The sequence below is a fragment of the Oreochromis aureus genome, linkage group 10, assembly GCF_013358895.1.
Source record: "Oreochromis aureus strain Israel breed Guangdong linkage group 10, ZZ_aureus, whole genome shotgun sequence".
Classification (NCBI taxonomy): domain Eukaryota; kingdom Metazoa; phylum Chordata; class Actinopteri; order Cichliformes; family Cichlidae; genus Oreochromis; species Oreochromis aureus.
Window position 1 is genome coordinate 30,071,665 of NC_052951.1, and position 22,977 is coordinate 30,094,641.

General features: G+C 38.9%; 2 protein-coding genes and 1 long non-coding RNA gene across 3 annotated transcripts; 2 read left to right on the forward strand and 1 right to left on the reverse strand.

Moving 5' to 3' along the window:
- Positions 1 to 4,741: 4,741 nt before the first annotated feature.
- Positions 4,742 to 8,784, forward strand: btg4 (B-cell translocation gene 4). Its single transcript, XM_031750355.2, has 4 exons — positions 4,742 to 5,211; positions 6,541 to 6,678; positions 7,732 to 8,014; positions 8,323 to 8,784. The coding sequence occupies exons 1-4, from the start codon at positions 5,039 to 5,041 to the stop codon at positions 8,524 to 8,526; spliced, it is 798 nt and encodes a 265-aa protein (XP_031606215.2). The 5' UTR covers positions 4,742 to 5,038; the 3' UTR covers positions 8,527 to 8,784.
- Positions 6,793 to 7,822, reverse strand: LOC120442163. Its single transcript, XR_005614531.1, has 2 exons — positions 7,686 to 7,822; positions 6,793 to 7,547 (listed from the first exon to the last, which is right to left on the reverse strand). It is a non-coding gene; the product is annotated as an uncharacterized LOC120442163 (long non-coding RNA).
- Positions 8,785 to 14,434: 5,650 nt separating the features above from the next.
- On the forward strand, positions 14,435 to 21,020 carry LOC116328511 (heterogeneous nuclear ribonucleoprotein A/B-like). Its single transcript, XM_031750320.2, has 9 exons — positions 14,435 to 14,589; positions 15,992 to 16,182; positions 16,372 to 16,540; positions 16,744 to 16,902; positions 17,268 to 17,399; positions 18,117 to 18,219; positions 18,419 to 18,556; positions 19,092 to 19,182; positions 20,162 to 21,020. Exons 2-8 carry the CDS (start codon positions 16,016 to 16,018, stop codon positions 19,160 to 19,162), a joined length of 939 nt encoding a protein of 312 aa, XP_031606180.2. The 5' UTR covers positions 14,435 to 14,589; positions 15,992 to 16,015; the 3' UTR covers positions 19,163 to 19,182; positions 20,162 to 21,020.
- The last annotated feature ends 1,957 nt before the right edge of the window (positions 21,021 to 22,977 follow it).

A 22,977-nucleotide genomic window follows, 5' to 3' on the forward strand; every position in this document is an offset into this window, starting at 1 on the left:
ACAGTCTTCCAGTAAATGCTGTCGTCCTGTGCACATTTTTTTTTTAAGTGACTAATAGTGAATAAAGTTTTCTGCGGAGTTGTTGGTAGATTTTACCTGTCCTCAAACTGCTGTAGCGTTTAATTTTTTTTTCCAGTTTGTGCTACAGAGTTTGTAGTGAGCCGTTTCACTTTGCATCTTTGTATGTCTAAGTGTACTTCATTTCGTTATTTTCTGGTGTAACGTGCTGCTTTCAGAGGTCACTTTAAAATAGGTTTTCCTGAAGTCCTGGGAGCGTTGTGCTGTTACAGCCTTACACTGTACATCAATCACCTGTTAGAGATGATATTCTGTAATTATATTCTTCCAGTCCTGTTCTGACGGCTCATCACTGCAGTAAGTGTACTGATTTTTGCACTTCAGTTTTATTTATTGTGTGCACACTGGTAATCTGAGTGCAGGGTTTAATCCACGGAGTGGGTTAAAGACTCAGGTTGAAGTCAAAGGCCACTGGGATGTTTTTCATAACAGGGTACATCTGAAAACAAAGATGTGTCTTCAGGTTTGGATTCAGTCCACACTGAAATAACAATACTGCAGTTATAAGTGTGTTTAATATTTTTTTTAATTTTTTTTTTTAAGTATCAGCAGGAAGTTCTAGGCAGAAGGAAAAAGTGCAGACCTGCCTGATTTCAAACTTGGGTTTTTGTTTTGTTTTTTAAAATTAAATTAATTTTTTTTGTTTCCTCCTCAATAACTTCCATTAATATACTGAAGTATTATGAACATATGATACAGTGTCATATGTTCATAATTTTGTTTAGAATGCTTTTCCTGGATGGAAACCTCTTTGATGTGCAAACAGCATTTTCAGATGTACCCATGTAAATGTGGATAATATTGAACATTTACTTAATATTCAATTGTCTTCGACTCATTCAACATGATAAATGTAAACTTTTTTTTTTTTTTTTTAATGATGAAATTACTGGAAAACCAAATTGTCATTTGGACCGAAGAACTTTAAGTTTAATTCTCTTTGGACAAACCTTTTCAAGCCGTTAATTTGTAAAGGATGGTACACAAAAATATTATAATTATTTATTAAATCCGAGTATAACAGCTACTTTTTGCACATTGTTGTGAATGTAAATGTGATTGTGATTCTCAGACAGGTAAATGATGAGACTTTCTGTTGTGTACTTATTTATGAACAGAGCTGAACTGAACAACAGTCGAAGGTCGGCTCAGTTAAATTTACAGAACATGTTTTTGTCTTCACTCCTTCTAATGTTCTGTAAAACCAGAAGTGCTGACTGACATTCGCTCTCATATTTCCTGTTTCCACGAATGTTTGTCACAGTGGGGTAATTCACTTTCTGCTCAACCTGTTTTCCTGCTTTTCAGTTTCCCCTGTGATATGTGTACATTTCAGATGATGCTCATAATAAACATCAGCAACATAGAAATAATCCCTGTAATTGGAAACCCCAGGCTTCAGATCGCTCAAAACAGCAAGTTTCCTGTTTTGTTTTTTTTTTGTTTGTTTTGTTTTGGTTTTGGTTTTTTTGGTTTTTTGTTTTTGTTTTTGTGGGTTTACTTTCCTCCTCATATTTAGATGAATGAAGTCAATCAGGGTGGATACCCCAAATATGGTCATCTTAGACACAGGACTCTGGCAGTGAGCACAGTGGCCCCACCCACATGCTGTGTGTGTGTGTGAGTGTGTGAGAGAGAGAGAGAGAGGGACAGCCAATTAGAAGAAGGTTTAATTCAGACACAGGATGAATTGAGGGCCTGAGCAAATGTCCAGTGTAAGATAAATGGGATCATTTTAAATTGTGAACTAAATCCGTTCTAGTGCAGTCCAACGGTAAAACCACGGAGCTGGAATTCACTGTAATGTTCTGTGAACTGTTCAGCATTTAAACATCCAAAGGTTTCTCTTCTCTTCTGATTGTCAAATATTTTGAATCATGATTGTACAGGATCATTTTATGTTTGAAGATGAAATTTCAAATTTTTTTGCTGATCTTATGTGACAACCTGTACATTTGTCTATTTATTCGACTCTCTTCAGTTAACCTGAAGTCAAAACATGTTTGTTTTATTTGTTTGGGTGTATTTATTTAAACTGTTCTGGTGCTGATGTGTCAACCACATTATTTCACATTTTCGGGCCAAGTAATTTTTCCCACCGGTGTGTGCCATGTTATTATTTTCACTCTTATTAACAAAACTAAAACACTGTTACACTGACTTAAGGGCCAATAATTTAGTGTTCGATTTTGGGCAGTTGTCATCAATGATCTTTGTGACGCAGGGGAAATGGGTTTTTCTGGACATGTAGTGTATTAGTTTTATTGTTTAGTTATACTTCATGAAAACATGTAATTGAAGGTTGGGTTCCATCCATTAAAGGCAATGTTTCTTGTCCTGATGAGTTCAGACACATTTAAATTTCATCAATTTACTGTTTAAAGAATCTTAATAATGAAACTTTGTAACTGCCAAATTTTCATCTTCAAGTGTTCATCTTCACTCCCACTGATCATTTGCACTTTTATTTGTGATTAGCTCGTGTCATTGCTGTATAAGACTTTTCTTTTTTCCTTTTTTTTGGACAGAATATAAACTCACTGTTCACGCATAATTAAAATATAAAGCTGTGATTATTAATTTCCTGTATTTTTGTATGTTTGTTTATTCAGTTGATAAAATCAATTTCATGGATTTTTTTTTTAAAAATATGAATAAAAATGTATGAAAAGTAAAAGTAGCTGATATTAGTAAATAACATTAGTAACTTTTTCTTAGTATTGGTAATTATTTGTTCTCTTAGGGGAGGAAAGTTACAAGTTATGTGCTGTCACATTAATAACACATCTAAGAGTTAAAAAATATAGAAAGAGAGAGATTTTGTTTTAGATGGATATAAAGTTTTAGGTAGGTGAGGAAAAAAATGCTGTAAACAAAGAATGCTTTCAAAAATGGAAGTGTTAATCATTTATTTTCATTAATCAACAAAATGCAGTGAATGAACAAAAGAGGAATCTACATCAAATCAATATTTGGTGTGACCAAGTCTAGGTAGACTTGCACATAGTTTTTCGAAGGAACTCGGCTGGTTGGTTGTTCCAAACATCTTTGAGAACTAACCACAGATCTTCTGTGGATGTCGGCTTCCTCACATCCATCGGTCTCTTCGTGTAATCCCAGACACACTCGATTATGTTGACATCAGGGCTCTGTGGGGGCCGTACCATCACTTCCAGTACTTCTTGTTCTTCTTTACGCTGAAGGTAGTTCTTAATGACTTTGGCTGTGTGTGTGGGGTCGTCGTCCTGCTGCAGAATACATTTGGAGCCAATAAATAATCATTTATATTTCTGAAAGCATTCTTTGTTTACAGCATTTTTTTTCACACCTGCCTAAAACTTTTGCACATATGAGAGAGAGATTTATATAAAGAGTAAGAGAGCAGTATCAAAGCATCAGCAACATGGAAAAGACTAAAACACCAACGGTGATGCACACAACCGTGAAGCTTACTTGGGTCCCCAGTACAACCGTCAAGGTTCAAGGGGATAGGGTAAGTGAAACACAGGAAAGAAACATTTTTTATTAGTGAGGTTAAAAAGAAAGGCAAAAATGTGTGTTTGAATTAGATCACATGACTAGTAGTCATGTTAAAACCTGAAAAAACACAAGATTCCCTTGTTAATATAGTTGACCGATTAATCCGTTTATCAAGGTAATGATTTCCAGGCTTACTTAGAGGAAAGTTTCACTTGCATCTACCAAAAAAGTGTCTGGTTTGTTTCACTCTTGGCTAAATCAGAGGCACTGGCCTCAGGCTTGTCTGATAACCTGTTTGGAAAACTTACATTAGTATCTCACAGCTGCATTCCCCGCCTCGGGCTTTCTGTGCACTGTAATGGTTTTTGCCAGGCCTGCGGCACAATTGCTTCACTCATGTATGAAAAGACTTGACATGACAGCCATGTTAATTTATCACGTTATTCCTTGTATCTTCATTATATCACAGTATATAGTCAGGTAACAAAATAGGCTGTTTGTGAATGCCAAACAAATGAATAACAAAAACATGTTTATTGTTCTTTTTCCTTGCAAGTTACATATTCGTTGTATAAAACTAAATAATCAATTACAAGCACGATTAGAGTCACATATCAGTTAGTGTCTGGTTAAGGGCAGCTTTACTTCTACATGACGAAATAGGCTTGATGTAATCACTGACTAACAACTCCAGAGGTAAATATCTTGCTAGGATTATGATGGGCTGCATATTTCTAGAATCACTCTAAACATGCATGTCTCTGGACTGTGGGAGGAACCACGGAAAACATGTCCAAGTATAGAAAATCCAAGCTCCACAGAGAAAGGCCCCAGAACCGTCTTGCACAACAGTACCACCATAAATATGTAAGTGAAACTGATTTTAAATTAAGCTGAGTCAAAGAAATAAATATAAGTTGTAAAAACAACTTTTTCAAACTTGCACCATCATCAGAAATGCTACTCTTCTTATCTCTTCTTCTTTCTTAGATTTAATGTAGAAGTCTGTTTCTGCTGCATAGAACTGTTCACTCATTTCATCAAATTTGGGGCATTTTAACACTGAAAAAGTGCAGAGAGGGGGTTGTTTACATTTTAACCCTGAGAGGAGTCATTAAGTAAATCAGCATCAGCTGTGGCAGCTGGTCACACAGCTGAACTGTGGTTTTATTAAAAACTCTTAGAATTTGATTTGAGTGAGGTTTCACTGCTGAGAATGGCACTGCTGCGTTTGCACATTTAGATGCATGTGGATATATTTGTGTTTTTGTATCTTTGATGAAGCAGCCTTACAATCCAAGCTGAGTTCTCTGTTGAGCTTCAGCAGCAAATATGTTTGCTTGAATTGTTTGGTTTTCACTTTGCTCTGGGAGTTTTTATTTTCTGTGGTACTAGGATCCCTACATGTGTTTTATCTGAAGAGATCATTTTTTTAAAAAAAATACAGTTTGAGTTTGCTGGGCTCGGTAAGTGTGTCGCCATGAAGGAGGAAATTGCTGCCGCTGTGTTCTTTTTGGCTCGGCTGGTGAAAAGATACGGATGTCTGGACAACGACAGCAGAGAGCGCTTTGCTGCTTCCCTCACCTCCCTTCTGTTTGAGAACTACAAGAACCACTGGCACCCAAGTACACCTGCCAGGGGTCAGGCCTACAGGTCAGTAATCAAAAGCAAGTGCTTTTGGTCCAGCTGAGGGTCCTGCTTCCTTTTGAAAACTAAATTTAACCAAATGTAATTTTAAAAATTAAAACTCAATTAAATATAAGAGAAGAAAATTTGAAACAAACTTGAATCTGTATCCATTTAGCACTCTCCTTTTAAGTTGTATGGATTGGCCAAAGACAAGTTGGTCGGGGACCCACAGGAAATCAGAATATTTGATCAGAACTAAATGGTTTAAAAAATAAAATGATTTGAGTATTGTTTTTCAGACTGGTGGTTTATGTACATGTTTTGCATGCACAGCATTATTGCAGAGATTTTACCTTTGAATATAAACTACCTTGAGGAGACTGTTGTGATTTGGTGCTATATAGATAAAAATGAATTGAAGTGACTGAGCTGGAGCCTGAGAACTGTTTGTAGTGAACAGCTATTTTGCAAAGTATCTATACTTAAAGGTCTGGTTGCTGAAGTAATGGTAAACGTTTCTCAATTAAAATTCTTAATGAATGTGCTTGCTTCAGTAATTTTGTTAATAATTTGTATATTTTGATACATACTGATTTTATTTTTAATGAACATCACTTTAATGTTGCAGCTGGTGATTGTATTAAATATACTGGACTATAAAGTATCCAAAGCTTTAAAATTGTAAGGTTATGAAACTCTTGATGCCTTCAGAAATGCAACAAATATTATGAACCCAGGTTGTAATTAAAAGTATTGATTCTTTACATAAAACACCAACTGTTATACTTGAGTTATTTAACCTTGTAAATGATCAAAACGCCTGGAAAACACTTAAAATGGACGTGTTGTAATGCTCCACTCTACTGGCCAGCCAAAGGAGAGGTCTGAGGACGTGCAGCTCAAAGTACAAGACACCTTACGGTTGAGCAGGAGTAGAAACCAGCACAATAGAAATACATTTGCATTGCAGCTGTATTTAAGTACTGGAGTAAAAGCACTAAGCTCCATTCCACTGCACTCTTTGAGTGGTGCTAGGCCCTTTAATATCGGGTGTTATTAAAACATGAACGCACTATAGGTAATTCTATAGTTCTATACTGTCTTCATTATTTGATTCGGCATCCTACAATTTTATGATTCATGAAAGGGAGATCTACAGTTTGTTTTTGTACCATTTAAAGGACTAATGTGCCGATGTCATTCCCACTTGTCTGGCTATAAACCTCTTTTAACTGGCACCAACTACTACTCTTCCATTTGTTTCAATTGGATCTTTACTGGACTTAATGTCTTGATGACCACGTGAAATTGCAACACTAGATAAAATACTTTGAGCTGCCCGGTGTTTTTCAGGTGTCTGCGTATGAACCGTGTTCGGCTGCAGGACCCGGTGTTGGAGCAGGCCTGCGAGCGGAGCAGGGTGAGGTACGAGGACCTAGGCCTGCCCCAAGAGCTGACGGTGTGGGTCGACCCTGGAGAGGTGTCCTGCAGGTTCGCTTTAATCATTAGTCACCTTGCATCTGTGCAACGCTGCAGGTTTCAAAGACAAGAGTTCTGATGTAGCTCTATAATTACTGATCAACAACACAGTGACCAGACTTGAGGAAAACTGCAAATAAATTGATTTAATACACATTTTCTTTATGGCTCAAACAGATGGTGATATGATTAGTTATCAGTGTCTTTATGTCAAAGCTAGAGCTAGCAAGTGGTTCAGTGAGTTACAAACCTAATGTTGAATCAATAAAGTGAGTTTCTTGCTATAATACACAAAATCTTCCTTGATCTGAACTTTTCCTAGACCACCTGGAGTTAACAGCCAAAGTAAAGGTTCTTATCTATATCACTATACCATTACATAGGCTGACAACCATTTGGCAAGATGATAAAATGACCACTTTTTTTTTTTTTTTTTTTTTTTTAACTATTTTACCCTGTGCATCTACCACACCTATAGTTGTAATTTCATTTTAACAAATAAGCATCTGATTACTGGTAATTAAGTTTGTCATTGGCATGGACATGTACTAGTGTATTCATAGTCAGGGGTAGGTGAATTGCCTCCACAACATGTCTTAAAGTTCTCCGGAGGCCTAGTAATGAACTTATCATTTGATTCAGGTGTGTTGACCCAGGGTGATATCTAAAACCTTCAAGACACCGGCACTCGAGGCCTGGAGTTGCCTACCCCTGTTCGTAGTTGTGTACTTGATGATTGCTGCTGAGGGAGGAAATGGATTGTACTGAAAAGGGCTGATTTTGCTTCCTTGCTGGAGCTTTTGTCCTGATTTCCTGCCCCTAAACTAAATAAGTTTGAAGCACATGAGTCGGGTTGATGTGGTCACACCTCTGACAGATTTCTAGAACAGAACAAGGAGACATGGGGGAACAAATGTTTAGAGCAGTGTCAAGGTGGAACTTCTGGTTTGTGCATATACTGGCCTCATAATGGAATAGTCCTTTATTGTCATTGAACATGTACAAAGAAATTGTGAAACCTGAATTTGCTGGCAGTTTCTCTAATTTTCTTTTGAATCCCTGCAGGTATGGCGAACATAGCAGTCCATTCTGCGTCTCAGCGGTGGACAACTGTCGACGCGGTGATGGGGAATTATCCCGCCGCATCCATGAAGCTGTGGAACGGGCAAGTCTCGACGTCCCATCAGGAAGCTCCTCAGATGAGGATGAAGACGGAGGTGGAGACAACAGCATGAGCACGAGTACCAGCAGCAGCAGCCTTTCAACTCTCTGCCCTCCTCAAATCCCACCCATGAACAGTGAACCCAAAACCATTCCAACTGTCAGCAACCCCAACAGTGTTTACAGGGTGAGTTCAATATATGGAATACAGTACAATTTAAAGTCTCCCAAGCTTGTTGCATGATGATGGTAGCATTTTGTATCTGAACATTTTCATTCTCTAAGCTTACTAACATGGTAAGACTTGGAGAATAGGCTTCCTGAAAGTGCAGGTCTATTGACCATCTTCAGGAGCAGAGTCTGAATTTTGGTAAAAAATTTAATTCTGCTGAATGAAAATTGCAAAGCTCTAGATTTAAAAAGTATTTTTAGTGACTTAAATATTTCTCTAAGAGATCTCTGTTTTCTATATGATTTTGTTGTACCTGTCCTCAGTTCAGCGAGTTCTCTCCAGGTGCCCCTCAGACCTGGCTGAGGGAGAAGCGGAAAGGCTTTCCTGGAGACATGTTCCCACCTCATGGCGCTCCTGCTGGAGCCCAGTTCTCAAGCCAGAAAGGCTTCAGATCCTATCGAGCCACGTTTACCTTCACTGGGCCTCGTGTTGACAAGTACCACTGGGTCAGCAAATCGCGATCCTAGCCTTAAAGCTACAAACCAGAATCTGGTTCCTGCTCATGTTGGATTTAGGCCACAGACTTTGTACATCTTTTAAAGGATAAGCTTATTTGTACCTGATTTAAAGTAATGCTGTTTAAGTATGTTTTTAAAATTTGAAAATTGATATTTTAAATAATTCTTCACTCTAATTGCCTTTTTTAAATTAAAGTGTGAATAAAGTAACATTGAACTGTCATTGAAAAGAAATAAATAGATTCATGCCAGCTCTACTGGCCATAACATGTTGTTTTTGATTTTTTTCTCCCTCTCTTAAACGGTCTCTGGTTAACCTAACATTTAGCACTTTTAGATAAATAATCCCAAATGTTCTTTGAAAAAAGCTGAATCTATATTTATCTGTAAAGCAGGTCAGTCTGGAAACAAATACAGCTGTGCTGGTGTGTGTGGTGGTTGTACTGGTAGTGTAGTTAGTGATTAGTGTGTAAGAACAATCAGCTAACGACACTGCCTATACAGCCACCCCAATCACACTGACCATTGGAGACTTGTAATCTTGCATGCTCTAGTCTGAACAAAATAGCCTGTCAGTTTCATTTTTACTCTTCATTGAAGGCACCAGGGCCAGGTACAGCACCTGGTCCTGGTGTCACACCTGCAATATTTTTAGCAGAAGTGCAGGAGACCCTTTCCTTGCATATACCTTGTTTCTGATACCTTATGAAATTGCCCATCTGCATCACTGAATGGTAAAGGAAATCATTCTTGAATTCGGCCATCTCTCTCTGCAACCCGTCCCACTCATGAGATGGTGCAATATACGCACACCCTTAACATTTGAACATCAAAATAGAAGTTTTACAGTTTCGAATTCAATGTCAACCATGTAATCTTCATAATATTCTGGGTTACAAAATATAACAAATCAATTATAACTTTGTATTTAGTTCAGTCAGTTAGGGTTCTTACTGTCTTGAAACAATGTAACCACATGATTTTCACACTTCTAAAAACCCCACTCACACCTTGCTTCAGGTAACCACAATAAATCACATTGTGGGATGGAGCAAAGTCTCACAGTGGTTTCACCCTTAACTCCCAGTGATGGTTACGACCCACACCTTTTTTTTCTTTTTTTCCCCCCCCCCCACACCTTGGCTCGTGTGATGAATAGCAGGTCAACGAGCTGCCAATACCTGGGACTGTCTGCCTTTTATTTTTAGAACTGAAGTGTTTTGGATGCGAAGTGAAATGTCTTCATAATCTCAAGCAGTCCAGCTGCCACCTTTTTTCAAGCTTTCATAATGACCAAGGCTGCCTCTGACTGGATACCAATGGTGTGCAGTGGGTATCCCAGAAAGTGGATTATGTTTATCTGGAAGTTGTTCTGATGGTTAACATGTTTTACAGTTGAACCGTTGCTGGTTCAATGACAGCCAAAGACAATGTCTTCATTATTCATTATGAAGCATATCTGGCATAAAACTATTCGAATCAAATATGCAGAGCTCCCCACTGAGGCGACCCTTTTGGCAAAGGAGTAGCCAAAAGTAGCCTAAGTATGTTGTTTAGGGCAAACGGTTTTACACTGTAATAATGCATGCTTGTCAAAAATAGCTTGAAGCATTAGCAAATGCCATTTTCATGTTTGGTAAATGTAAGGGTACAGGGAACAGATTACTCAGACTGGTAAAACAGGGAATCTGTAACCCTGTTCTGACCAGAAGGAACCAGATCTGTTTATCAAAACATCCAAAATCCACCACTTAATCCATATGCACTTTATAAATCCAGACACAAGTAGAGGTGCAAAAAGCCTTTTTCATGTGATTAGCTCTGAGCAGTCACCAGGCAACCTTCAGACACTCCAGGAAGGAGCTCAATAAACTAGTCCTATACTTCTGTAAAAGAATTAAGTCACCGCTTTGAAAAGCCACTTCTATGCTTTCTAATTCATTTTTTCTGTGGAAAAAAAAAAGTTTGAATGATCCATACACATTAAGAGATCATTATTAGAACAACAAAAGCAGTCACACTGTCTAAGACAACTTTTCTCACTCTTATACTTGGTCTTTGGTAACAATGTATGGGCTTTAGCACCACATCCATACTTTTTGTTTTTTGTTGTTTTTGTAAGAAACGGATTATTTCTTGTTTTAATCGGTTTCTATAATGCAATGACTTCTCAAAAAGTTAATATAGGATGTAAACCCATATTGCCTAATAAGCAATTTTAGTTGAAATTAAACAACAATACCTACCTACTCCACTTAATGATTTTTAACGTTTTTATTTATCCACATCTACAAATCTGGAAAAATGCACACTGCAGGGAAAAACAAGACGGGGACATAAAGCTCTAACTAGCTTGTTATTGCTGGGTGAAAATCCAAAAAGGGTTGAGGTTTGATCCTGATGGGCTTTCCATTAAAACAAACTCTTCAACTGGCATGTCAGTCATGTTACACATTTAGTACAGTGCATAGTCATTACTTTGACACAAATGAATGGATTAAGTAAACTTGGAAAATATTTTTACTAAAAAAAAGTAGTAGAAGAAGAAAGAATTTAGTCATGTTTAAAATGTGCTGCGTTCTTACCTGTCGTTGCTGCAGTTCTCACTCTGTTTACAAGTGACCACTGCTGGAGAAACACAACTGTCTCCACAGATACCCTTTACTGTGTGTGCGTGTGTGTGTGTGTGTGTGTGTGTATGTGTGTCCATGTTGTACGTGCCTCAACTTGCCCGGTAAAGCAGTAAACAGTCCCCCTGACCACCAGGACTGGCCAGTTTTGCCCTATTTGCAAATCCCGAGCACTCTTGTGTTTTAGGTACATTTGTTTCTACCACATGTTATTTGGCTCTGGTGTAAATGAAGAATCACTCTCTGGCCTGTAACTATAGTTTAAACCTACTGTCCCTCAATTTCCTTCAGAATAAAACTCCTGAATGGAAAGAGTTTCTTTAACACAGGGGTGGTGTTGCATGAGAAACTGGAGGTGCTGTGGAGGTTCTGCACGAATAAGTTGACCTCAGTCCTGTTCACTATTAATTTTCTCTGTGTATGAACTTTTTTGTGTAGGACGGGTCAAATGCTGGAAAATGTGTTTTGTTGTATTAATGAATTATTGTGGGGAAAATAATACAGTGGTCATTAAAATTTGTTCAGAATTTGCTACTTAATGATTTTTCATCTCATAAATCATGACACACTGCTCTCCTCTACATACGCTGCCTTTATAGGGTAAAAGTATTGGCATCAGTAATATTACACCTATATTTACATGTATTCAGATCAATGCTAAAATTTGTATTAGTATCAGACACCAATAAGTAAGAGCCATGTTTCACAAATGAAAAAAACTTGGAACAGTGGTGAACCGTCCCAGGAGTGGATGGTCTACTGAAATTATTGCAAGAGAGCATCGACGAGTCATCAAGGAGGTCACAAAAGAACCCAAAACAACCTCTAAAGAACTGAAGGCCTCACTTCCCCCAGTTAAGGTCAGAGTTCATCATTCACCAATAAGAAAGAGACTGAGGGCAAAAATGCCATCCATGGCAGAGTTCCAAGACAAAAACCACTGCTGATCCAAAAGAACACAAAAGCTTATCCCACATGTGGTAAAAACATCTTGATGATCCCCAAAACCTTTGGGAAAACATTCTGTGGATTGAGGAGACAAAAGCTGAACTTTTCGTAAGGTTTGAGACCCATTAAATCTGGTGTAAAATTAACTGATTTCAGAAAAAGAAAATCATATTATATATCACGGATCACATTAACTCGGAGGACCAACACATCAAATTCACCAGGGAGCATATGAAAAGTGACAGGTTAGCCTTCTTAGACTGTGAGATTTCCATCAGGAATGGGGGACACCTAAAAGCTGATTTGTACCGAAAACCTACGCATACGGATCAGTATTTGAGGTTTGATTCTCATCATCCACTGGAGCATAAACTGGGTGTTATCTAGACACTACAACACAGAGTGAACACCATCCCCACACACACAGCTGCCAGAGAAGCAGATGAATATCACATCAAGAAGGCCCTGAGTAAATGTGGTTATCCCAGCTGGACATTTGTCAAAGCTGGGAAGGCGCCTAAAGCCAGCTCCAGCCGATCCAGGAAAGAAGGACAACTGCCGCCTAGGCAAAAACCCATAGTGATCCCGTACGTGTCAGGAGTATCAGAACAGTTAAGACGCATTTCTTCTAAATATCGCATCTCTGTGGCTTTTAAACCTCAAAACACGCTGCGCCAAAAATCGGTCCACCCCAAGGATCAGGTCCCCTGACACAAACAGAGTAACATAGTGTACGCTGTTAAGTGCCAGGAGGATTGCCAGGATTTATACATCAGGGAAACTAAACAACCTCTGGCGAAGCGGATGGCACAACACAGAAGAGCAACCTCATCAGACCAGGATTCCGAAGTCTATTCACACCTACAGGCCAGTGTGCATCCTCAATGATAAAGATGTACACATCTTGGACAGGGAGGAACGCTGGTTTGAGGGGGGAGTCATTTACGTGAAAAGGGAAAGACCATCTCTGAATTGAGGAGGGGGCCAAAGGGTACATCTTTCACCATCTTACAATGCTTTGATTGCAGCCATTCTCCAACTCTCTGTGAATGGTACTCATGGCTCCCCGACTCTGGAACTCGCTCCCTTTGAGTTTGAGATCTGTGGACTCAGTCATGTCTTTTAAAAAGCAGTTAAAAACCTATCTGTTTAAACTTGCTTTTGGTTAATTTAGTTTTGTTTTGGATTTTAATGTCTGTTTTCTGCCTCTGTAAAGCACTTTGTGATTTTTATCTTGAAAGGTGCTATATAAATAAAATTTTACTTTTACTTACTTTACTTACTTTTGATCATTGAGCTTTGATCAGTGGTTGTTGATCATTGGTCGTGAGAATTTGCATACTAATGATGAAGGAACTAACCTCCCAGCTCATTGTTCATTCAGTGGTGCTAGTTTCAGTCATTATGCAAATGTACTGTTTATAAGGTTTGGGAAACCTGCAGTCAGCTGAGACTGAAGAAGTCACTTGGATGAGTGACGAAACATTTCTCCCACTGAAAATGCTACGTCCAGATGAACAGAATCAACTTTTTGGGACATACCAACAATCAAACATCGTGGTGGTAGTGTGATGGTTTAGGGTCACTTTGCTGCTTCAGCACCTTGAAGACTTGCCAGAAAAAAAAACTATGGTTTGTATATATACTGCATATACTGTCTATTAAAAAAAATGTGTGCACAAACTTGGCCAAAGAAAGATGATTCTGATTCTAAAAAACCTGACATAGAATGTCAAACCATCAGTTCATGCCTGGTGTGTTTTTGGACAATGATCCAAAACACACCAGCAAGTCCACCTCTGAAAGGCTAAAAAAACAGAAGAAGACAAAAGGAGAAGACAAAGAGTGTCTAGTAAAAGTCCGGAATTATACCAGATTCAGATACTTTGACATGATTCCATTACTGATTCTCATAGTGGCATTTTTCCCATCAATAAATAAAATCATAATTTTAAAAACTGTATTTTAACGTAGGTTATCTTTGTCTAACATTAAAATACCTTTGATGATCTGAAACATGTAAGTGTGACAAATTTGTACAGTACAAAATGTCTTCTTTAATCCCTGATGTCACAGAGGCTCGTAACAGTGTACCGAAGCTACAGAACAAACATCGGTTTCACTTTTAAAGCTATTTGTATCCGACTGAAATTAAGATATGGAAACACACGTTAGTCTTATTCACATTTTTAAGCCTAGCGCATTTAAAACGTTTCTTTTGAGACGCCACTCAAAAAAGAAAGCAGAACACAGGAAGCAGGAAGGACGTTTGAGTACTGAATGTGGCTTTTGTCACAGCGGGCGAACAGTCAACCAATAATCCAACGCCTTTAACTTCAAAAGGGCCGCTTTCGTCCAATCACGCATGTCGACATTACGACGTCTTCGTCTCTTGGTCACATCCGGTCATATATATGTTGCCACGAGTTAGCGGCGAATTTGGAGCGTGTCCATTTTGAACAGCCACTCGGCGTCCCCGGAATTTTCAGTCAAAGTAAGAACACGTTTTTGTTGTTATTTTGGGTAATAGCAAATATAAGAGTAGTAAATAGTGAATATAAAAGTTCCGGTTTATATCGTGCTCATTTTCATCGTGAGTCTTCCGCGGCTACCATTTTGTTCGTGTGCGGTGTTTTCTTGTTAGCCTGTAAGCATGGCTAGTTCGTTAGCTGCAGCGTGCTAATGTTCGTTAGCGCGGCTTTTGTACGCTATGAGTCTCTAGTTCACCTATCGCGGCATGATTCCCATCCATTGTGCATAATGGTAGTTTTTAAATGCACTTTATATCATCTAAAGGGTTTTTGTGTTTGGTCGGTTTCCCATCTGATAGCCGGGCCTGCTGTCTGCCCCGAGCGGTAACGGAGCAAAGCGCGGTCCGCTTAAACGTTTGGATAACATGGAAGACTCACGCTCTTTATTTCCTTTCAACCACGGCTGTGGGGCCACTGGAGCACGCACAACTGCGGGTTACTGTCTTATTACTGATGATGGTCGGTTTGGTGTGTAAATAATACATAACCTGTTGATATATAGCGCGATTGCAAAGATCGGACTAACGCTTTAACTTAAAATTAGCATTCAGTTAGCATCAGGTATGCGGCTCTTTATTAGCATTCCGATTTACGCTCAATATTGTCTGAAAATAGGGACGAAGGGAAATGTTTTTAGGCCGTGTGTCGGCTCTCCGTATATAGTAATTTCCAACCTCTTGGGAAAAAAATAGTTTAACTTGATTTTTGAATATAAATGTGTCCACTCCTTGTGTGTAGCTGTTTTGAGTTAATTAGTTTTTATCCCGAGTGTTTTTAAAGCCATATGCTGATTCCATTGTTTTGCTATGATGCTATTGGTTATGTTTAACTACTATAACGAAGGAACTTTCAAACTGTACATTTTAAAATGTAAGATCCTAAAAATGAGAAAAAATTAAGATGTATGATAACAGAAAATAACATGAAAATAACAAATGTTTAAAATACTACACACTATTAGTTGATCACAGAAGATCAACTAATAACATGTTTTATTAAAATTAATCTAGGTGAATGTAGGACTAAAACCACAAACATAACTAATTAAAAGCCATTCTGTAGTTTAAATGTCAGTATTTTCAGATGGGAAATGCTGCCTCGTCTATTGTTTTAGTTAAATCTTTCAGTTAATAGATCATAAAGGATCTTTTTGGTAAATAAATCAACCGCATTTTAGATGTTCTGCCTGTTGCAGAGGTATATAATGTATAACAAAAGGCTTCTTGTCCTTGTTGAAGAGTATTTATAGACCATTGAAAATGTAAGGAAAAAATACCGCTGCCAGTTAGTGTTGTGCTTGAATTGTTTAATGTAGTCTGTTACCTACTTCTCCAATCCCTCAAACTTTGTCTTGTCCTGTCTCAGTCATTTGAAGATCCCACCATCAGAATGGCAGACGCTGAGAACCTGCTCATGGAGACATCGGAGCAGAACGGCAACGAGGGAGAGGAGGAGCAGAATGGAGCTGAGCAGGAGCAGATGGCTGGGGACGAGGAGCAGGACAACAACACAGATGGCGGAAAGATTGACGCTAGCAAAGGAGAGGAAGATGCTGGGTGAGTGTCTAGTTGGACTGTGGTTAGCCACATGTGATGTGTATGAGCATCCCGTGATGGCGTGATGAACCCTGGGAAAATAAACTGAAACATTGTAAGTTTGTAGGCAGCAAGTGATAGTTTTGGATGAGATGCAGTGTTGTACAAAAAATGGAGAAATGTTAGCAATCTCGACCTGTCATTTTACAGTAAAGTGTTCGTGGGCGGCCTCAGCTGGGATACGAGTAAAACGGACCTGAAGGATTACTTCAGTAAGTTCGGTGAGGTGTCAGACTGCACCATCAAGATGGACTCAAACACTGGTCGATCCCGAGGCTTTGGTTTCGTTCTCTTCAAAGACTCTGCCAGCGTGGATAAGGTGACTCCCCTCGTAACTGAGCATAGTTTGATCCTGAACGGGCTCCGGAAGCTTTTATGGGAGAAGGGCTCTTAGTAATATAAATGAATCGTATGCTAATCGGCCACACTGCCTTGTCTGTGCATAATTAGTCATCTCCGTGATGATGACTTTAATCAGTGTGCTGTTATTGTCTGTTAATTGTAGTATATTTGTATCTGCAGGTACTGGAGCAGAAAGAACACAGACTGGATGGACGCAATATCGATCCTAAGAGGGCGATGGCTATGAAGAAGGATCCCGTCAAGAAGATCTTTGTTGGGGGTTTGAACCCAGAAGCAACTGAGGAAACCATCAGGGAATACTTTGGCGCCTTTGGAGAGGTTGGTTTCAAATAAGATGTTTTGAAATATTTGCAGTTATCTCTCTCTTTTTGGTTAAGTGTTTCCGGATTGCAATGTGGGTAGATGGCAGCACAATGTTTATTTTCCTGTACAAACTCCGTGGATATGTTTGAGAGCCACTGACTTAAAATGCCCAACTTTGCGTACTCATGCACGTGTACATCACCACTGGCCAGATTAATTTGAGGAAGTCATCCTGTTAAAAATAAATAATAACTGAGATATTCTGGCACTTGTGTGTTTGAAGTTTGATATGGCTGAGATTCTTAAAGCAGAGACAATTTACTCCCACTTCTTTTGTTTCTGATCAAAATGTCTCCTCCGATCTTCCCATTTCTTTTCAGATCGAAACAATTGAGCTCCCAATTGACCCCAAATCAAAGAAAAGGAGGGGATTTATCTTCATCACATACAAAGAGGAAACTAGCGTAAAGAAGTGTCTGGAGAAGAAATACCACAACATCCAGGGTGGCCGGGTAAGCAGTTATTCCTGAAATGCTCATGTACAGCTGGAAATCAGCTTTAATTTTTCTTATCAGCTACCTGGCGAACACTGCAGCCTCACCTGTGATCATTTTTGGCGAAGACTGACAAAGTTCATTAGATTAAGCGACTACAGGTTAACTTGTTGCAAACTGATTTTTGACCAAGTCAGTAGTTAAGCCTTGAGTTAATGTTAAACCTCCTAAGACCCCAAACTCTTTAATGGCATGCATTTTTAATTTCTCTTTGCTATTTGGGCTGATTCGGACCTGATGAATGTAAAAACAAATGACCTGATTTTTTTTTTTTTTTTGATCTTTTTTTTTTTTTTTACCTGATTTTTGTTTCTGAGAAAAATGAAATGCACATGAGGACATTTGTTTTCAATTTTGATTGAACAGTGGCAGTGTAGTGTCCTCGTAAGTGGATATCAGATCCTTGTAGAGCAAAATGAAGTATTTTGGTCTAGACAACCCAACATGTGATGTCCACATATGTGGACGCCAGGTCCTAGGAGGTTAAGACATTTAGAAATTTAGGACTTTGAGTTTTCTCTGTATACATGTGGGAAGTGGGTCACTGCAAATGACAAATGTTTTTTTTTGTTTTGTTTTGTTTTTTTAATAAATATTGCAAGAAGGTTTTTAATGTTTTTTTTAAAGGCCACATAAAGGAGAGAATGGATTTTTCATTATGTATATCTCTTTTAGTGTGAGCTGAAAATTGCTCAGCCAAAGGAGGTGTACCAGCAGCAGCAGTACGGAGCAGGGCGTGGAGGTGGCTATGGAGGCCGAGGAGGCAGGGGCCGTGGAGGTAAAAATGAAGATTATCACCCTCTACTTTTCTTGGTTTTCTTGTTTGTTTTAAAGCTGTATGTTTGGGTAAATGCTAAAGTCACTGACGCTGCACGTTTTAGTGGTAATGGGTATTGAGATGTAATGTGGAACTTCTCGTGTACAGAGTTGGATGATATTGAACTTTAGACCAAACTCGTGTGCACTTTGAATTTCAGGTCAGAGCCAGGGCTGGAACCAGGGCTATGGAAACTACTGGAACCAAGGATATGGCAACCAAGGCTATGGCTACGGTGGATATGGCAACTATGACTACTCTTCTGGTTACTACGGATATGGTCCTGGATACGATTACAGTAAGTGCAAACATGCTCACAAGTTTTAGCTTGGTGTAACAGTTAACACATCGAAGCCCAAACTCGACGTATACGCGCCAGTACTGATTGTGCAAATGTGATGGTTTCCCCTTACCCCACGCCCACTAGAGCCACAATACAAGAGTAAACTGCTTGATGTAGTCATGCCAGTGCCTCTAGACCTTTGTTTGAGCTGTTCCATTTGCTCTGATAAACTTGCTAACATAACGTTTAAGATGTTCATTTTTTTTCCCTCAGTTATATTTTTATAGATGCATAAAGTTGGTGCTACATTAACAACCTAAAATGTGCCAAAACACATCTGGCTCATGTTTCCTGGTTTGACTCTTGGAGTTTCCCTCGTTCCTGCAACCCATCTTTAGTGTTTAAGACTTTGAGTGCCATATTTTCTTAAGCCTCTAGAGTGTAGTTTGGGGAGCTGGAGAAATTGGGTCCTGTCCTGCTCTTTACTTAACACTCAAACATCAACTGTTAGATGTTGAGCTCTTGCAATAATACTGCGTCTCCTTCACAGACCAGGGCAATGCCAGCTATGGAAAAACCCCAAGGCGGGGGGGACACCAGGCCAACTACAAGCCATACTGATGGTCACTTGGCAGTGCAAGGTATGACATGGCTACAACTCAACATGTGCGACTGTGTCCTAGTGCTAAGTATTCCAGTTTAAACAGTGGCTGGACTGATTAGACCCCTGCTCACACCTTGCTGTTGTAATTTCAAATTTGCATGATCTCCCCTCTGGATTTCTCCCCTCTGGATTTCTCCCCACTGTCCCAAACATAGCTGTAGGGTCCTGGCTTTCACCAAATGGGAAAACATTCCTTACCAATCGAAACCAGAAATGCTGGGCAGTTGTATTAAATATTATATTTAATAATAGAACACAGTTAACTGTTGGCCCCAAGATGTTAGGCAGCCACCTGCTGCTGACCGGCTGCAGTTGTTGCACATGTTTGTTACTGAAGATCATAACCTTAACCTGAAAAGTCTCAAAAGCACTCGCTGTATTTCTGATGCCAGGATTGTTTTACTGTTGGACGCAGGTGCCTGCAGACATAACTGATGACTAGTCGTTCTTATGTTTTTATTTTTAGTGTCTTTTTAATACAACTTTTACAAAGTGTTCAAATACAAATTTGAACACTCGGAGGACACATTTTATAGTTGGCACTGAATTTCATAGATGAGTGTTTGATCACAGTAAACTGGCGAACACATGGATGTCCTCCTGTGGCCTCAGACTCTGATCCAAACAGATGCAGGAACTAACACGAGTATAACAATTTGTAATTGAGTAAATTGGCTGCCAGGAGCATCTCTGCTGCTTAAACTGAAATAGAGAACACTTAGGTGTCATGTGCCACTCTTCTGGGTTTTTGATTGTTGGCATATTCAGCCTTAATTGTAGACAGCGATGTTTCACTTGGCACTGAGCTACTAATAGCTGCTGTAAGTGGAGAACGGACTGAAGTTTTTAAGTTAAAATACTAGAAGGCTGCCTTTTTAAAGTTTAATTTCCCTTTGAAAAGATTAGTCCTTAAATAGTTTGTTCCAGCTGTGTCATTAATGTGTTTCATCCGTCAGGACTCCAGTGAGACCACGGCTGGACGGACACACACTGGGCCAGACTCGACCTCTTTTATGACAGAAGACCATTTGTACAGAAAACACCAGAAATGTAACTTTTTTTTTTTCTGTTTTCTTTGTTTTCTTTTTTGTTTTGTTTGTTTTTTTGTTTTTGTTTTTTTTAAACCCTATCAGTTTTAGTTTTTATTTTTCCCTAGTGTTTTTTGTTTTGTTTCCTCGTCCCCTTCCACATTTCCACCGGAAGTGTAATTTTTACTGTACTTTTTGGTACCTGTTTTGATTCTATTGTATTGTAAGGGTTGTATTTTACATGTTTGATGGCTTTACAGGTTGAAAATCTTGGCGCTGTAAAGGAGCTTTTTTGACAAATAAATACAGTTTTCAGTAAATTTTGTTCTGATGCTTCCAGGTTTTGGGGAGGAAGATGAAACATTGAGTGGGTTTAGGATTAAAGTTCAAATGTCAAGGATAATGTTGATTATGGAATTCTTTTTCCCCCTTTCCCCCCTTTTCTCTCCTCTTTGTCCCTCCTTACATGGATTCCAGTGTACCTGAGAAGGATTTTTAACTTGCCAGATTTCATCAGTTGTAAAACACAGGTTAAAAGATTGTCCCAGGCTGTTTGAACCCAACATCTGGAAGCCTGCGGGGTGTGTGGGATGTGCTGGGAGGGGAAATGTTTTGTCACTTTAGATCGTGTTCTTCATTCGCCGTTGGTTTTAGAAATTACAGTTTCTGAAGTTAAATGTCTTTCTTTTCTTTTTCTTTTTTTCTTTCTTGACGGACTTGAGGGCCAGTGTCGTCGTCTCAGCCAGTGTCTCTGGCATTTATTAGTAATAAACATTCTGGTTTGTAATGATCTTTGTACTTTTAATTCTTAATGTTACTGTTAATGGTCCAAGTCATTAGATAAAACTGTTTCAATATAAACATGCCGTAAAGGAAGTTTCCTACTAAACTAAAATTGAGCCCCTGCGGTTTGTATTTTTCAGTCATTTGTGAGCGATCCAAGTTTGACCTCAGGATGCTAATTCCAGGGAAGCCCAAATCCAAAAGTCTGTTCCCTGGATGTCACCTGGAGTTCTGTCACACCATTATGTGCACATGGATGCTTCATGCGTTCAATTTTTTGTTTGGTACACGTCACTATTGATGCTTGGTGCATTAGGTGGCATTCTGTAATGACGAAAAAGGATGCACACTCTTCAGTTTGGGAGTAATTATAATCTAAAGGATTGTCTCGTGTGGGGAGTGGCGACCGTGCATTTCTGCAGTTGTCTCTGTAGTTTGGTGTTAGGGCTTTGAATTGAAATAATGTGGCTGTGTGCAAACAAAATAAATGCGTTTAATGCGTTAAAAAAAAAAAACAAAAAAAAAACACAAAAAATCAGAGCTGTCCTGATATTGCTCAGATGTGGCTTAAATTGAAGGAAAAACTGCCACGCTTTGTGGACTCCAGGTAAGAAAAGTAATACCTGATGTTCTCTTTTAAGTACAAGTACATGAAGGCAAAATTATGTCTGCCTTGAGCTACAACTAAACATGTATGGCAAAGGCAGGGTGGCACTTTTTGCACTTTAGCTGATAACTCCCTTCATCTAAGTTGGTATGGTTTTTTTGTTTGTTTTTTTCCGTGTTCATTCTTTGTTAAACCTGGAAGAAAAACAAGCCATTATGAGTGTCATGCAGGTAATAATTGTAGTTAGAATAATAACCACATTTGCATTACACATAGCTGGTTAACACCAATAGCTATCAACTTTTTTTTTTCTGTTTACTACCTAATATGATACAGTAAAATAAGCACAGTTGACTAAAATCAAATACTCTTAGCCTTTGGGAAGTATTGTTAATGAAGTTGCGGCTTCCACTAAAAGCCACTAGATGGCACTGATGTTAAACTCAGCTCTCAGCATACGGTTCACTTTGATCTTCGACCAGAGTCTGAACCTCCGGTTCTCGCAGTCACAATCGGGTTTAGACCCTTTCATCAAAGCACCCCCAAAAATCACTACATATAGTGTTAATAACACCGTATCTTAGTTTATTTTCTGGAATTATCTTTGTTCTCTAAATAGCGTTAAAACATTAGAAATTGTAGCTTAATTTACCAGAGATTATTAGCTCACAATGTGATTCACTAATCTGCTGGTATATCGGGAGTTGCCAATCAGGGAGCTGATGTACTTTATTATTTTTAGTTTATTTTTTATTTTTTTAATCATTTTCTGGTCGATTTTGGCTTCAGTGTTCAGATTTTGCGAGATGTATAGACGTGTAACCTGTACAGACACTGTCAACAGTGGAAAGTCAATTTTTAGACTTACTCTGGTGCTTTAAGGACCTCGTGATCGTGGATAATTTTAGTTGAATGAGCAACAAAAAAATGGTTTTCATCCTTAAAACTCCTGAAATGATGGCAAATGAAATTATTTATATGAAGAGAAAACAAACTTACAGGCACTTTGGCACTTTTATTTCAAGTTTACAATCAGCATTAACTCTGTAGATTTAATCACAGGTCTTCTTTTAAACTTCAATTTCAGCAATGGCTGGTAGCACCGGGGCCTTAAATCTTCTGGTCTGACTGCTTGTGGCACGACAGCCAGACTTCCAAACATAGACTACACCTGTCTGTCTTTCTGCTGGTCTGTTTGGTGAGGCTGCACCTTCCGATGTCTCTTTGGCTTTATCATCTTTTTCAAAGCCTGTCTTTCCATCCAGGGATGTCTTCCCACTGCTCATATCAAGAGTCCAACCTCTTCTGGGGTCCTTACGGCAAATCCTAATCCTGACTGAAGCCTTATCCCCCT

What these genes read in the sequence shown, in the direction of transcription:
- btg4 (XM_031750355.2), top strand. Translation starts at nt 5,039, where the DNA reads ATGAAGGAGGAAATTGCTGCCGCTGTGTTCTTTTTGGCTCGGCTGGTG. An exon ending in GCCAGGGGTCAGGCCTACAG is followed by an intron (nt 5,212 to 6,540) that starts GTCAGTAATCAA and finishes GGTGTTTTTCAG; the next exon opens with GTGTCTGCGTATGAACCGTG. An exon ending in ACCCCAACAGTGTTTACAGG is followed by an intron (nt 8,015 to 8,322) that starts GTGAGTTCAATA and finishes ACCTGTCCTCAG; the next exon opens with TTCAGCGAGTTCTCTCCAGG.
- LOC116328511 (XM_031750320.2), top strand. Translation starts at nt 16,016, where the DNA reads ATGGCAGACGCTGAGAACCTGCTCATGGAGACATCGGAGCAGAACGGC. An exon ending in ACTCTGCCAGCGTGGATAAG is followed by an intron (nt 16,541 to 16,743) that starts GTGACTCCCCTC and finishes TTGTATCTGCAG; the next exon opens with GTACTGGAGCAGAAAGAACA. An exon ending in AGGAGGCAGGGGCCGTGGAG is followed by an intron (nt 18,220 to 18,418) that starts GTAAAAATGAAG and finishes TTTGAATTTCAG; the next exon opens with GTCAGAGCCAGGGCTGGAAC.